The 13747-nt window shown below is 49.6% G+C and overlaps 1 protein-coding gene across 1 annotated transcript in view; it reads left to right on the top strand.

The window, feature by feature from the left end:
* CDH23 (cadherin related 23) overlaps positions 1-13747 on the top strand; it is a 561993-nt gene that overhangs the window by 526559 nt on the left and 21687 nt on the right. Inside the window, exons 44-51 of the mRNA XM_050959265.1 lie at positions 1272-1397; positions 1611-1814; positions 3226-3684; positions 4883-4999; positions 7347-7571; positions 8166-8335; positions 9238-9375; positions 9703-9822. Coding sequence (XP_050815222.1) covers positions 1272-1397; positions 1611-1814; positions 3226-3684; positions 4883-4999; positions 7347-7571; positions 8166-8335; positions 9238-9375; positions 9703-9822 — 1559 coding nt within the window. The remainder of the gene's footprint in view (positions 1-1271; positions 1398-1610; positions 1815-3225; positions 3685-4882; positions 5000-7346; positions 7572-8165; positions 8336-9237; positions 9376-9702; positions 9823-13747) is intronic.

The raw sequence follows: 13747 nt of genomic DNA, 5'->3' as shown, positions 1-13747 counted from the left end.
TACCAGATAACTACTTTGTTCAGCTCCCCCAGTCGGTAGTAATATTCCCCCTTTTCCCCCTTAAAATAACTCCCACTCTGAGATCACAAGTTTGGCTTGGAGCATAAACTCCTTAAAGGCTCTTGTACACTGGTAACTGGGCTGACCAGTGCACTTGCAAAAATACTCTTTGAGACTAATATGCATCCAAAATAGCTAGCAAACTCCAACAAGCCCCAATCCATGTCCCTGCCACACATGCTCACACACAGCAGGGCTGGCTCCAAGTTTTTTGCTGCCCCAAGCAAAAAAATTGTCCCGTGCCCCCCCCAGCCCTGCCCCCACTCTACCTCTTCCTCACCCCATTCCAACCCCTTCCCCAAATCCTCAGCCCCGCCTCTTCCCCTGGGCGCAGCGCATTTCCCCCATGAGAAGCAGAGCGGTGACACACTTGCAGAAGGAGGCTGAGGTGAGCTGGGGGTGGGAGCGGTTCCTCTGCCCCCTCCAGGGTTACTTCCTGCAGCCCTCCCCACGCCCCCCACTACCACAGCTCATCTCTGCTCCACCTGATCCCCTCAGTGCGCCACTGCCGCTCCACTTCTCCCCCATCCCTCCCAGCCTTGCTGCAAAACAGCTGATTAGTGCAGCAAGCCTGGGAGGGAGGAGGTAGAAGTGGAGCGGTGGTGCGCTGAGAGGAGCAGGCGGCAGTGGAGCAGAGGTGAGCTGGGGGCGGGGAGCAGTTCCTCTACCTCCCACCCAGGGTTACTTCCTGTGGCCCTCCCCATGCCACCCACTGCTGCACCTCACCTCTGCTCAGGGGCCGACTCCCGGCTTTTTGTGCCTCAAGCAAAAAAAAAAAAAAAAAAAAGGGAGCTGGAGTGCTGCCCTTTGGAAAGTGCCACCCCAAGCACATGCTTGGAGCGCTAGTGCCTAGAGCCGGCCCTGACACACACACATGTATATTAGGCTGAGTTCAGGGACAAATCAAGTAAGCAAGACTCTGCTGCAAAGCATGCTGGGAAGTACCTTTGAAGTCACTGTGGTCGGTTCGAAAGGTCTGATGGCTTTGTTTGTTTGTTTTTTAGCAGGGTGTTAGACCTCTCCCTACGGGCTTCTTGAGTCAGTCTGCCAAGGCTGCAACAGTCATTATTTCACTGTCTCATGTCGCCTCACTCTGTCTGCCTCATTCATTTGTTGCTATCAGTCACAAGTCACTGTGGGGGAAGAGGGGGAGAGAGGAGGTGTCCATGAAGGGCTCCCCACCAATTGCTAACACTTCTTGTTTGACCCAGGAACTCCCATCACAGTGCTCAATGGTCCAGTTCTAGCTTTGGACAGTGATCAGGGCATCAATGCACTGGTGAGATACCAGCTGCTGGGGATGCCAATGGATCTCTTCATTGTCAACAACAGAACAGGTAAGCTAGCCACAGACACCCTGGTTATAAAGTGCCCTGCAAAACCGGCTCTGTCTGAAATATAGAGCTACTGGGTAACATTGCCAGTTCCGAGGCACAGATGTTTCCAGAGTTTGAAAGCTGTTGGATTGCACCTGAGTCCAGTCTGCACCCTCTCTTGAAGTTGCCTCTTGGTGGTTGGTTTTTTTCTGGCTGACTTTTACTATCCTCCAGGTGTCATTTTGGTAAAACCTGGCAGAGTGATTGACAGGGAAGCCTTCCTGAACCCACGCCTTGAGCTCACACTGGTGGCAGAGGATGTTGGCAAGCTGAACAGCACTGCTAGGCTCACTGTGACCATACTGGATGATAATGACAACAGGCCATCATTTAACCCAGCAGTGGTGACAGTGCAACTGCAGGAAAACAGCCCCCCAGGTCAGACTGATACCACTGTGTGGGAAGGAAATGGGACAGAGATGGAGATGGGGACTGGGATGGAGAAACCAGCCTTGGGGACATCAAAAGGACAGAAGATATCAGGGCTGGGAGGATTCAGGGTTTCAGTCTGCGAGGGTGAAGGGATTTTGCATAAAGGGAGTTTGGGGACTTGGGGACTATGTTTGCAGTGTCCTGCCAGTAGCATAACAGCTTACAGGTGAGGGGAGAAAGTCTCCTCTGTCCATAGTAATAATCATGGGAGACAAGACTTCAACTCCATCAAGGAGCTGTCCTACCCAGAGTGAAGCTCAGTTTCATTTTTTTCGCAGAGTTGCATGTTTCCTCTTTTCATAATGTAGGTGTGATGTGTTTGCATGGTGCACAGTCTGATTGCACACTCCAGACCACTGATGTCGCCACTGGCATAATGGGGTTGTGCACAGCAGGGCACTTCTCCATACTTCCAGTGACACCGAGAACATGATGTCCCTGTTGCCATCTGACTAATGTGGATTTGTACAGATAGTTCTGATACTGCATGTCACATGTTTACATACATGTATCAGAGTAGCAGCTGTGTTAGTCTGTATCCACAAAAAGAACAGGAGTCCTTGTGGCACCTTGGAGGCTAACAAATTTATTTGAGCATAAGCTTTTGTGGGCTACGGCCCACTTCATCAGATGCATAGAATGGAACATACAGTAAGAAGTTATTTATACATACAGAGAACGTGAAAAGGTGGAAGTGGCCACCTTTTCACATTCCTGTATGTATATATATCTTCTCACTGTATGTTCCATTCTGTGCATCTGATACAGTGAGCAGTAGCCCAAGAAAGCTTATGCTCAAATAAATTTGTTAGCCTCCAAGGTGCCACAAGTACTCCTATTCTTTTTACATACCTGTATGTTCCTCAGTTTTCTCTCAATGTCATGGGTCGGACCCAATAAGGAGAATTTGCCAATCATCTTTACAAAGTTGTCCGGGTTTTTTCTTGTTTGTATTACACCAGCAAGCTGGGATTTCTATGATTTCCCCTCTGCACTTTCCTCTGAAACCTGATGAATAAGCCAGACACCAGTTTGATTTTATCTGTGCCTTTATTTGCTTTACTTGCAGCTGTCCCTTGGTTTTTATCTGTGTGCTTGCAAGGGCTGTCACTCCCCATGCTTAGGGCATAGCTTAGGGAGGAGGAAATTTCCCTGTGTGGTAAAGCGTTACACAGTTAGTCTAGTTTCAGAGGTACTAGAGCTTCATTTGCAGCCTCCAGCATTGGCCACTCGCAGCGAGAGGATGGTGGACTAGATGAACCACTGGATTGTTCCAGCCTGGTGGTTCACTTGCTGAAAATGACCTAGAGGAATGAAAAAGTCTCAAATGTCAGAGTATGGGTTTCCTCTCCCCCAGGTTTTTCTGTCCTTCAGGTAATGGCTACAGATGCAGACAGTGGCCTCAACCAGCAGTTGAGCTACCGGATTGAGGGTGGAGCTCAGGATAAGTTCCTGATCAACGCCAACTCCGGAGTAATCCAAGTGGCCAACATCACCATAGATAGGGAAGAAAGGGACACCTACAGGCTGACAGTGATGGCTGTGGATTCAGGCATGCCTCCTCTCTCTGGCACCGCCACCGTCAACATCCTTGTTGATGATGTCAATGATTATCGGCCGGAGTTCATCAACCCGATCCAGACGGTCAGCGTGCTTGAGTCAGCAGCGCCTGGCACCATCATCGCCGAGGTCACAGCAATAGACAGAGATCTCAACCCCCGGCTAGAGTATTACATCATTGAGATTCTGGCCAAGGATGACACCAATGCTCTAGTGCTGGGTCAGCAAGGAGCATTTGCTGTGGATTTTAAAACAGGTACAAGAGCAAGAGAAACTGTTTGTATGGCTGAGCCTCTCTCTTCCCTCTTCTACTTCTTCCCATCCCTGTCTGCTCTCTCTCGCTCACCCCCCCTGTCATGCTTTCTCTCTCTTTGTCTTTCTTTAGCCCTTCATTGCTCTTGCCACCCTTCTCTGTCTTTTTCTTCCTTTCTCTTAAGTCTTTCTCACTCTCCTTTTCCTCTCTCTCAGCTGCACTTCGACAGCACTGCACTGCCAACTAACGAACTAACTAACTAAGCCTTTTCTTTTCTTTATGGCTCCCAGCCTGGCAGGTTTGATCTCTCTGTTTGTGTGTCAATCTCAGTCAGTCCTCTGTTCGCTTCATCCATTGTCTCCCTTCCATCTCGGTCATACCCATGATCACTCTCATCACTGGCTGGGTGCTTGGCTGCCTCACGCTGTGAGGGAGCAGCCCTGACATACGCAGCTGGCTGTTGTTTAGCCTTCGCAGACTGAACGCAGACACCCGCTCAGCAGCGGCTCGCTGGTGGGTGGGGGGAACCTTTCGGGTAAGTGATCTCTTGCTTGCCATGTTTTGGTGTATAGAGAGGTGGGTGTAAGGGACGTCTCACTTGCTGATGAGACCACAGTCCCAGATCGCACGCCTCCGGTCTCTTCATGACTCAGGGCCTTATGCTGTGGAACAACAAGATTGACGTAGTGCAAGCTCAGGTGTGGAAAGCTGACTCATAAAAAAGGCAGACGAGACCTGCACGTCTCTCCCCCGCGGCCATGACAAGGGCTTTGGGTGAAATAAAGGGCTAGATCCCCATCAGTGTGAAGCACTGTTGCTCTTTTGGCTTCAGTGGAGCTACGCAATTGACACCAGCTGAAGAGCTGACTCCAAAGTTCAGAATTGACTTCCTGACCCCAGCACAAACGCACCCAGTTGCTAAAACAGACTGATGTCTACTTAGCACCATCCTGAGACAGGGTGGTTTGGATGTGCTTTTAGCAAAGAGCTGGATTTTTGCCTGTTGACTTTTTTCCTTTTAATCTATAAATGACATAGGGAAAGGCAGGAGGCCACGACACAGGTGCAGAGAGGCTTGTGGGGTAATAGAGGTCTTCCTGGGGTTGGTGCTCTGTGCCCCTCTGCCTAGAGGAATCAGGCAGGGCAGCTAGAGTTTGCAATCTATGTAAGTGGTTGTTTTCTTTCCTTTTCTGCTTTGCAGGAGCTGTGAAGGTTAAGTCCTCCCTAAACAGAGAGCTTGTGGCCACGTATGAAATCACCATCTCTGTCCATGATAACGCCAGTGATGTTCTTGACCGTTCCGTCAGCGTGCCAAATGGTAAGAGAACTCCTGCTGCAGACAGCTCACGTTCCAGTGTGAGAGTCGGGTTGGGCCACAGATCAATTCAGGCTATGGCATTTTTGGCTAAGGACCTGGCTTCAAACCCTGTTGGTGGTTATGCCAGAAGGAAATGATGGATTCTCAGGCAAGGCCCCCAATGTCTGTATTTCCACATTATCAAACCATGCTGCAGTTTGGCATGATTGCAGCCTCTGCTAAGGGAGATCCCAGGAATAGAGTAAAAGCGGGTGTGCAGGTCAGGGCAAAGCAGAGACCCAGAACTAGAAAAGCAATAAATGCTGCATGAGGGAAATGATCTGATGGAGAGCAGGATTTGGGGGACCAAAACCTGGAATAGCAGAGGGTGCTTCCTCCATTTTATAGCTGCATTATTTCTCCTGCTGATCCCCGTGGGTTTATTTTTGAAATCTACTTTTTTCCCTAACAAAACAGCCCCCTGCTATATTGCAGGCCACATGCCGAAAGAAAGCTCACATGTGCTGTAACAGCAATAGGTTTTTTGTGACTATGAGCGAAGTGCTGTTAGCCAGGAGGGTATATTGTGATCCGAGGGTATGCTTCATTGCATCTCTATTTCTACAGGCTGCTGGGAGGTCTGCTATTGGTAAGATACATGCTTATAATTGATCAGGCTGGATATCCCACTCCATTCTAGCACCGCCTAACCATGGCTTTCTTAGATTTTGAGTATGACTGAACTGGTATTTAATTTTGTTTAAATGTACCACACCTAGTAACACCCATTCCTGAGGTCACTGGTCCTGAGTTCTTGGATGCCTTGATGACCTACTACCTCTTGGGTAGGAAGACTCAGGCTCACCAACAGGGAAGCGGCAAAGGGGTCAATTGCCCAGGGGCCTGGACAATTTAAAAGGGCCCGGGGGCCCCTGGCCACTGCTGGCAGCTCAGTGTCATTAAGGCAGGCTTCCTGCCCACCCACACTCCGCACCACTCCCAGAAACGGCCAGCACAGCATGTCCCTGCAGCCCCTGGTGGGGGGTCTCTGCATGCTACACCTGCTACAAGCGCCGACTCTGCGGCTCCCATTGACCAGAAATTGTGGCCAATGGGACCTGCAGGGGAAATGCCTGCAGGCAGCGGCGTGCGGAGACCCTCTGGCCTCCCCACCTAGGAGCTGCTACTAGAGGGGCGTGCCAGTCGCTTTCGGGAGCCACCCAAGGTAAGTGCCAACCTCCTGACCCCTTCCTGCACCCCAGCCTAGAGCCTGCACTCCGCACCCCCTCTTGCATCTGAACCCCCATCCCAGAGCCCATACCCTGCACCCAAACTCCCTCCCAGAGTTCGACCCCTCACCCCCTCCCACACCCAAACTTCCTTCCTGAACCTGCATCCTCTCCCACACCCCAACCCCCTGCCCCAGCCTAGTGAAAGTGAACGAGGGTGGGGGAGAGCTAGGAACAGAGGGAGAGGGATGGAGTGAACAGAGGCGGGGCCTTGGAGAAGGGGCAGAACAGGGGTGTGGCCTCAGGGCAGGGGCCATGTAGGGTCTTTGGGTTTTCACAATTAGACAGTTGGCAACTCTACCAGCTGAGCAAAAGCAGTGTAGCCAGCAGCTCGCTGGCTACCAGCCAGCACAGGTGCAGCACCACCCAAATATCAGGCGGACCACATCCGCGCGGTCATGGCTTGTGCATGCTGGGGGGCCCATTGACTGTTCTGCCCTGGGGCCTGCAATTGCTGTCAGTGGGCCTGGGAAGACTCCATTGTTCTATCTAACAGCAGCTCTTTGAGAAAGCTATAAGTGATGGCAGCCTTGCAAAATTCTTACAAGAGTTTACCAGCCCAGGCCCAAGTGCCTTTTCCAGGATCATGATGATGAAAAACGACTCCTCTTTTACTTTCCTATCAGAGAAAATTACTTGCCCTGGGGCATGTGAATAACTAGAATTTTTCAAGTCTGCTGTAGGGTCTTTGAATAAGTCAGGCCCATCTTATTTCTGGAAGCAGCTGGTGGAACTTCGCTTCCCTTTTCCCAGCAATGAGCTAGGCATCAAAAACAGGCAAAGCAAGGGCTTCAGGCTATGGGTAGAGCAGCTCCTGCAAAAGCCCAGAGCTGTCCATGAAGGAATGAATATTAAACTTAAACTTTCTGGCCAGGTCCTCAAATCAACTGAGCTCCGTTGACTTTAGTGGAGCTGCACAATTCCATCAGCAGAGGATCTGACACACCTCTTACTTACCTTCCCTCCTTTCTTTCTCTCTCTCCCATTCTCCACTTGCTTCTCTTTCATCCTGTCTCTTTTTCATCTGGTCCCCATCCATCTACTCTCACCCCCCATCTCTGCCTCCCTTGCCCTCACAGCTAAGCTGACAGTGAACGTGCTGGATGTCAATGACAACACTCCCCGATTCCGTCCTTTTGGGGCCACCTATTTCACTGAGAGAATCGTGGAAGGGGCCACACCGGGGACCACCCTGATTTCCTTGTCTGCGGTGGACCCAGACAAAGGTGCCAATGGACAGATCACCTATGAGTTGCTGAACCTTTCACCTGAAGGCTATGCCCGACTTGAAGACCACTCAGCAGGTAGGTGGGGGAATTTAGGAGTCCCTCTTCTCACCTGTGACCCTCTAAATCTTATCAAGGGGACAGCAGGGAGGGGATGAATGCAGATGCTGAGATGAGGACTAATCTGTTGGTGACCTTTGTACAATTCTGACACAGCCCATTTCACAGAGGACCAGATCACAGCCCTCCTTACTCACATTGAATGGTTCCTTATTTCACATGCCAAGAGATCACTGAAGGCATGACACTAATCACCAAGGCTGTCTCCTTACAGCTGTCAGCACCAGCATTGAACAGCTAGCATGTTCTTAGACCAACTCTCCCTGTTCTCCCCCACCCCTGGCCCCCACAGCGGCACTGTTCAGAAAGTCTTGGTCAGCCTTGTTGAGCCTGATCCCAGTGGTGGTGAGGAAGTGATTGTCTCAAGCAGTGGAACCCATCCTATGAGAGTGTTCATGATCCATGCATATGTAGAACTATGGGAACCTCCTCTCCCTCCCTCCATAATGGACATTATAGAAATGAGATGACAGTTATCGGCCTGTCTTGTATGGCCAGGCCAGCGGTGAAAGGGCTCAGAGGCGTTCTCATTTCAGAGTCTGCTCTCTCTAGGGAAGGTTATTGCAAATAGCACGGTGGACTATGAAGAGGTGCAATGGCTGAACTTCACTGTCCGGGCCTCAGACAATGGTTCTCCTCGGAGATCAGCTGAGATCCCAGTGTATCTCCAGATAGTGGATATCAATGACAATAATCCCATCTTCAGCCAAACGTCTTACCAGGTGAATGGGATTTAACAGTCAGACTGTGTATGTGTTGCTGGGGGCCGACAGAGTGGGAGGGGCACGTACCTGGCCATTGTGGCGGGCTGGATGTTTGCAGGTCAAAATATTGTGTACTACACAGTGCTTGCTAGTTAGAATCCCATGAGAACCATACACAAGGGAGAACAAAACACTAATAAAACCAAGGGCAAAGCTGCTGATTAGACACTTCTTCAGGGGTCTTTGTGCAAATGACAATCAGGCCCTAAATGTTTAGCTAAGATTCAATTGGCAGAATGTTAACTGGATGCTTCTGCTAAAATGGTAAGCAGTGAGGTAGAGAATAATGTTGATATTTACCTTGTCATCAGTAGGTTCCAGAGTGAGCACCTAGTGAAGTGTGTATTCTATTTCCCACCTATCTCAGGGCCATTATTTCAGGCTCTTTCTCTGCACTCAGGATTAATAGGTGCTGAATTGAGTTCAGTTTTGGGGGGGTTGTTCCCATGCAGAAGTGTTGAAATGTTCATAGCATTTAAATGAAAGCTTAAAATTTTAAATGAAAGCTTAAAATTTGCAGAATCGGATGGTTAAAATTCAGAAAGTGTTTTAGACCCCACCCTCAAGCCCCAGAGCAGTACCTCCCCTGCATAAAAAGAGCAGAGGCCATTCACTCATCCTCCAAACACACTGATTTTTCTGAGTGCTTTGCTGCTTTTAGTGATGTGTGGGTGGGTCAAACCCTCACTCTCCTAGGGTGACCAGACAGCAAATGTGAAAAATTGGGCTGGGGCTGGGGGGTAATAGGAGCCTATATAAGAAAAAGACCCAAAAATAGGGACTGTCCTATAAAATTGGGACATCTGGTCACCCTACACTCATCTGTCCTCTCTCTCCTCCTCCTCTTTCTGCACTTGCAGAAGCCAGTCTTTGAGGATGTCCCACTGGGTACGGTCATCCTGAGGGTCAGGGCCACTGATGCAGACTCCGGGCGCTTTGCCCTCATCCAGTACAACCTGGGAGATGGAGAGGGCAAGTTTGGGATAAATCCCAACACGGTAAGAGGTGAAGAATGGAGCTTTACTGCACTAACAACAGGGATATGGGACAGGAGCACTTTAAATGGGAGGGGACTGCTGCTGACAGAATGCCCTCTGGGGTCAAAATCTCATTATATCCTGGGAAACTGGGGGGAGGAGGAACTCTTAAAGTCCCCCTCCCCTTTTAGGGAAAAGGAGTCAAGCCTGAAGAAGGGAATTCTCCCCTTCCCTTCTGTCCTTCTTCTATTTCTGTTAAACTAATCACCTGGTATTAACCAGCAGTCAACTTACCACAGAAATGGCATGCAAACAGCCACTTGCTTTCTGAAGGTCTGTGTATTGCAGGGTGATATCTATGTCCTGTCAGCTCTGGACCGAGAGAAGAAGGATCACTACACGCTGACTGCTGTAGCAAGGGACAACCCTGGGGACATTTCCAGTAACCGTCGAGAGAACTCTGTGCAGGTACCACGCCACAACACTGGGATGGGTTTAAGATGCATCTTTATGCCATAGGTGTAAAACTCCATGGGTTTGTGTGCATTCTTCGAACTGTAGAAAGGCCTTTGCAGAGTACAGAATATGGGAAAAGAGAGCAGCAAAGTGTATGTGTGTGAGAGAGAGAAAGGGAGAGAGCGAGAGAGAGAGAGCATATGAGTCCAAGAAGGAAGTGGCAAAAGAAAAATCAGAGAGCAAGTGAATGAGGGAAATAGCACAGAAGCCCGAGGGGGGGAAAAAACAGTATAAAAGAGGAAGCACCCACAAGAAAGTGCCAGCAGTTCAAGATGGGATCTCTTGGTGTTACCTTGGGGCAGAGTCATTGGTATGTTATACTGCAAGGGGACAATGTAGCATTTGAAGTGGTTACATGCCAGTGTCCAGACAAGCCCAGCAGTGCAGTTGTGATAAATGGATGCAGCTGTGATCATATCACATCTAATCTCTAGTAGTATGACTTTGCAAGTTTACCGCAGTTTTTATTTTAAACCCCAGAAGATACAGTGTGGCCAAGAGATAGGAGCCTGCAGAGTGCAGATCCCACTGGGCTATGTAGTGAGTATAGTAAGATACAGATCTCGGCTGTAATGAATATAAAAAGGATTTTTTTTTGAGGCTACTGGACACAGACAGACCCTGTAGTTCACTCGGGATCTCTAGCTCCCAGAACTGAATACAGCCAGAGCTGCCTAGAGTCATTGCACAGACTCTCTCTATGTCCTGACCTTGGATCATGGAAGGGACTGCTGACCATGCTACAGGCTGCAGCTTCTTGGAAGTCAGGCATGGTGGAAAAGAAACTTAGTGGCTATGGCCTGGTCTACACAACGCGTTTATACTGAATTTAGCAGCGTTAAACCAAATTAACCCTGCACCTGTCCACACAACAAAGCCCTTTATTTCATTATAAAGGGCTCTTAATATCGATATCTGTACTCCTCCCCGGCGAGGGGAGTAGCGCTCACATTGGTATTGCCACTTCGGATTAGGGTTAGTGTGGCCGCAATTCGACGGTATTGGCCTCCGGGAGCTATCCCACAGTGCACCATTGTGACCGCTCTGGACAGCAATCTGGAGTCGGATGCACTGGCCAGGTAGAAAGGAAAAGCCCCACGAACTTTTGAATTTCATTTCCTGTTTGCCCAGTGTGGCAAGCTAATCAGCACAGGTGACCATGCAGAGCTCACCAGCACAGGTAATTATGCAGTCTGAGAATCAAAAAAGAGCTCCAGCATGGACCGCACGGGAGGTACTGGATCTGATCGCTATATTGGGAGAGGATTCCGTGCTAACAGAACTCCGTTCCAAAAGATGAAATGAAAAAGCATTTCAAAAAATTTCCAAGGCTATGATGGAGAAAGGCCACACCAGGGACTCAGTGCAGTGCCATGTGAAAGTTAAGGAGCTCAGACAAGCCTACCAGAAAACCAAAGAAGCAAACAGAAGGTCCGGGGCAGGGCCGCAGACGTGCCGCTTCTACGCTGAGCTGCATGCAATTCTAGGGGGCTCTGCCACCAGTACCCCACCCCTGTCCATGGATTCAGAGTTGGGGGTAATCTTAGCTGTGCCTGAGGATTCTGTGGACGGGGAAGATGAGGAGAGGGAGGAGGAGGACGAGCTTGCAGAGAGCCCACAGCCCTCCGTTCTACGCAATGGCCAGGAGCTTTTTCTCAGCCTGTCAGAAGTACGCTCCCAGCCCTCTCAAGCCACTATCCCAGACAATGAAGCTGTGGAAGGGACCTCTGGTGAGTGTACCTTGTAAATGTAAAACATGGTTTAAAAGCTAGCGTTTTTTAATGATTAATTTGCCCTGAGGGCTTGCGATGCATTTGCGGTCAGTACAGTTACTGGAAAAGTCTGTTAACATGTCTGGGGATGGAGCAGAAATCTTCCAGGGACATCTCCATGAAGCTCTCCTGGAGGTACTCCAAAAGCCTTTGCAGAAGGTTTCTGGGCAACTCAGCCTTATTCCATCCTCCATGGTAGGACACTTGACCACGCCATGTATTTAGCAAGTAATCTGGTATCATTGCATGACAAAGCCTAGCTGCGTATGGTCCCGGTGTTTGCTGGCATTCAAGCAACATCCATTCTTTATCTCGCTATGTTATCCTCAGGAGAGTGATATCGTTCATGGTAATCTGATTGAAATTCAGGAATTTAATTAAGGGGACAGAGATGACCATTCCTACTGGGCTGTTTGCCTGTGACTTAAAAGAAATCCTTTCCTGCAGTTAGCCAAGCAGGGGGAAGAGGAGGGGATTATTGGCGCTGAGCTTTTTTGCTTTTGGCTAACAGGGATTTTCCCTGCTCCCAGCCACGCGGTAGGTGGGGGAGTGGCTAGTAGCGATCTTCCATGATACTAGCCACGTGGTGGGGGGGTGGGCTAACAGCGATCTTCCAAGATACCAGCCACGCAGTGGAGGGAAGGGTAAAGCAATCATCCCAGAGAATTGGATGGGAGGGGCCTGGTGCTGCACGTTAACAGGAAAGAAGCAGCACTCAACGGGCTTTGCTTGCTATTTGGGAAAGGAGGGCGCTGGATATATGAAGGCTGCAGAAGCCGAAAGACAATGGCTTACCATGGCCTCATGCAAGCCGAATTTTGCTGCCCGGACCTGCGTCTGTGTGATCTCTAACACCAAAGCCACAGGCACTCAATATTAAGATGCAAAATGCGACCTTGTACTGAAATAGCATGTGCTATGTAAGGTGAATAGCGTTGTTCACAGTGAAAGAGTATAACCATTGTTCTGTAAAATGTATCTTTTTAAATGCTTCTCTCCCTTTTTTCCCTCCCTCTTGCAGCTGCAAATTTTTCAAGTCTCCTTCCTCCTTCCCGAAGGCTATCTCAGATAAGGCGGTGGAAAAGAAAGACGCGAGACGAAATGTTCTCAGAAATCATGGAAGTGACCTGCAATGAAAGAGCTTATTTGAATGAATGGAAGAATGTGGTATCAAAGTACAGGAAAGATGCCAGTGACCGTGAGGAGAGGAGGGATGAACGTGAAGAGAGGAGAGATGTTCAAGATGATGACAGGTGGCGGCAGGAAGATCAGCGGTGGCGGGATGCAACTCTGGGGCTGCTGCGTGATCAAACTGACATGCTCCGGCGTATGGTGGAGCTTCAGGAATGGCAGCAGGATCACAGAGTGCTGCTGCAGCCCCTATATAACCACCCTCTCCGCTCACCATGTTCCTTAGCCGCCTCCACCCACCAGACGACTAAGAACGCGTGGGGGGAGGCTCCGTGCACCCGCCCATTCCACCCCAGTGGACAGCCCAACCAAAAGGCTGTCATTATTTTGAAATTTTTTTAGTGGCCTTTTCCTGCCCTCCTATCCTCCTCCCCAAATCCCACCTGGACTATCTTATCGGTTTTCTCCCTCTTTTTATAATTAACTATAAAGAATACACGATTTTTAAACAAGAGTGGCTTTATTTCCTTAGAAAGCAAGCTGTGATCAAAGGGGGAGGGTGTGTGGCTTACAGGAAATGAGTCAATCAAGGGGTGGGGGTTTCATCAAGGAGAAACAAACACAGCAGTCACACCGTACCCTGGCCAGTGATTAAACTGGTTTTCAAAGCTTCTCTAATGCACATGCTTCCTGGTGTGCTCTTCTAATCGCCCTGGTGTCTGACTGCGTGTAATCAGCGGCCTGGTGTTTTCTCTCAGCCTCCCACTCCACCATAAAAGTCTCCCCCTTACTCTCACAGAGATTGTGGAGCACACAGCAAGCAGCAATAACAATGGGGACATTGGTTTGGCTGAGGTCTGAGTGAGTCAGTAATGTGCGCCAGCGCACCTTTAAACAGCCAAATGCACATTCTGCCACCATTCTGCACTTGCTCAGCCTGTAGTTGAACAACTCCTGACTCCTGTCCAGGCTGC

Source organism: Gopherus flavomarginatus, chromosome 6, assembly GCF_025201925.1.
Source record: "Gopherus flavomarginatus isolate rGopFla2 chromosome 6, rGopFla2.mat.asm, whole genome shotgun sequence".
Classification (NCBI taxonomy): Eukaryota; Metazoa; Chordata; order Testudines; family Testudinidae; genus Gopherus; species Gopherus flavomarginatus.
Note: the sequence above shows the minus strand (reverse complement) of the source record. Positions and strands in the feature narration are given on the sequence as shown.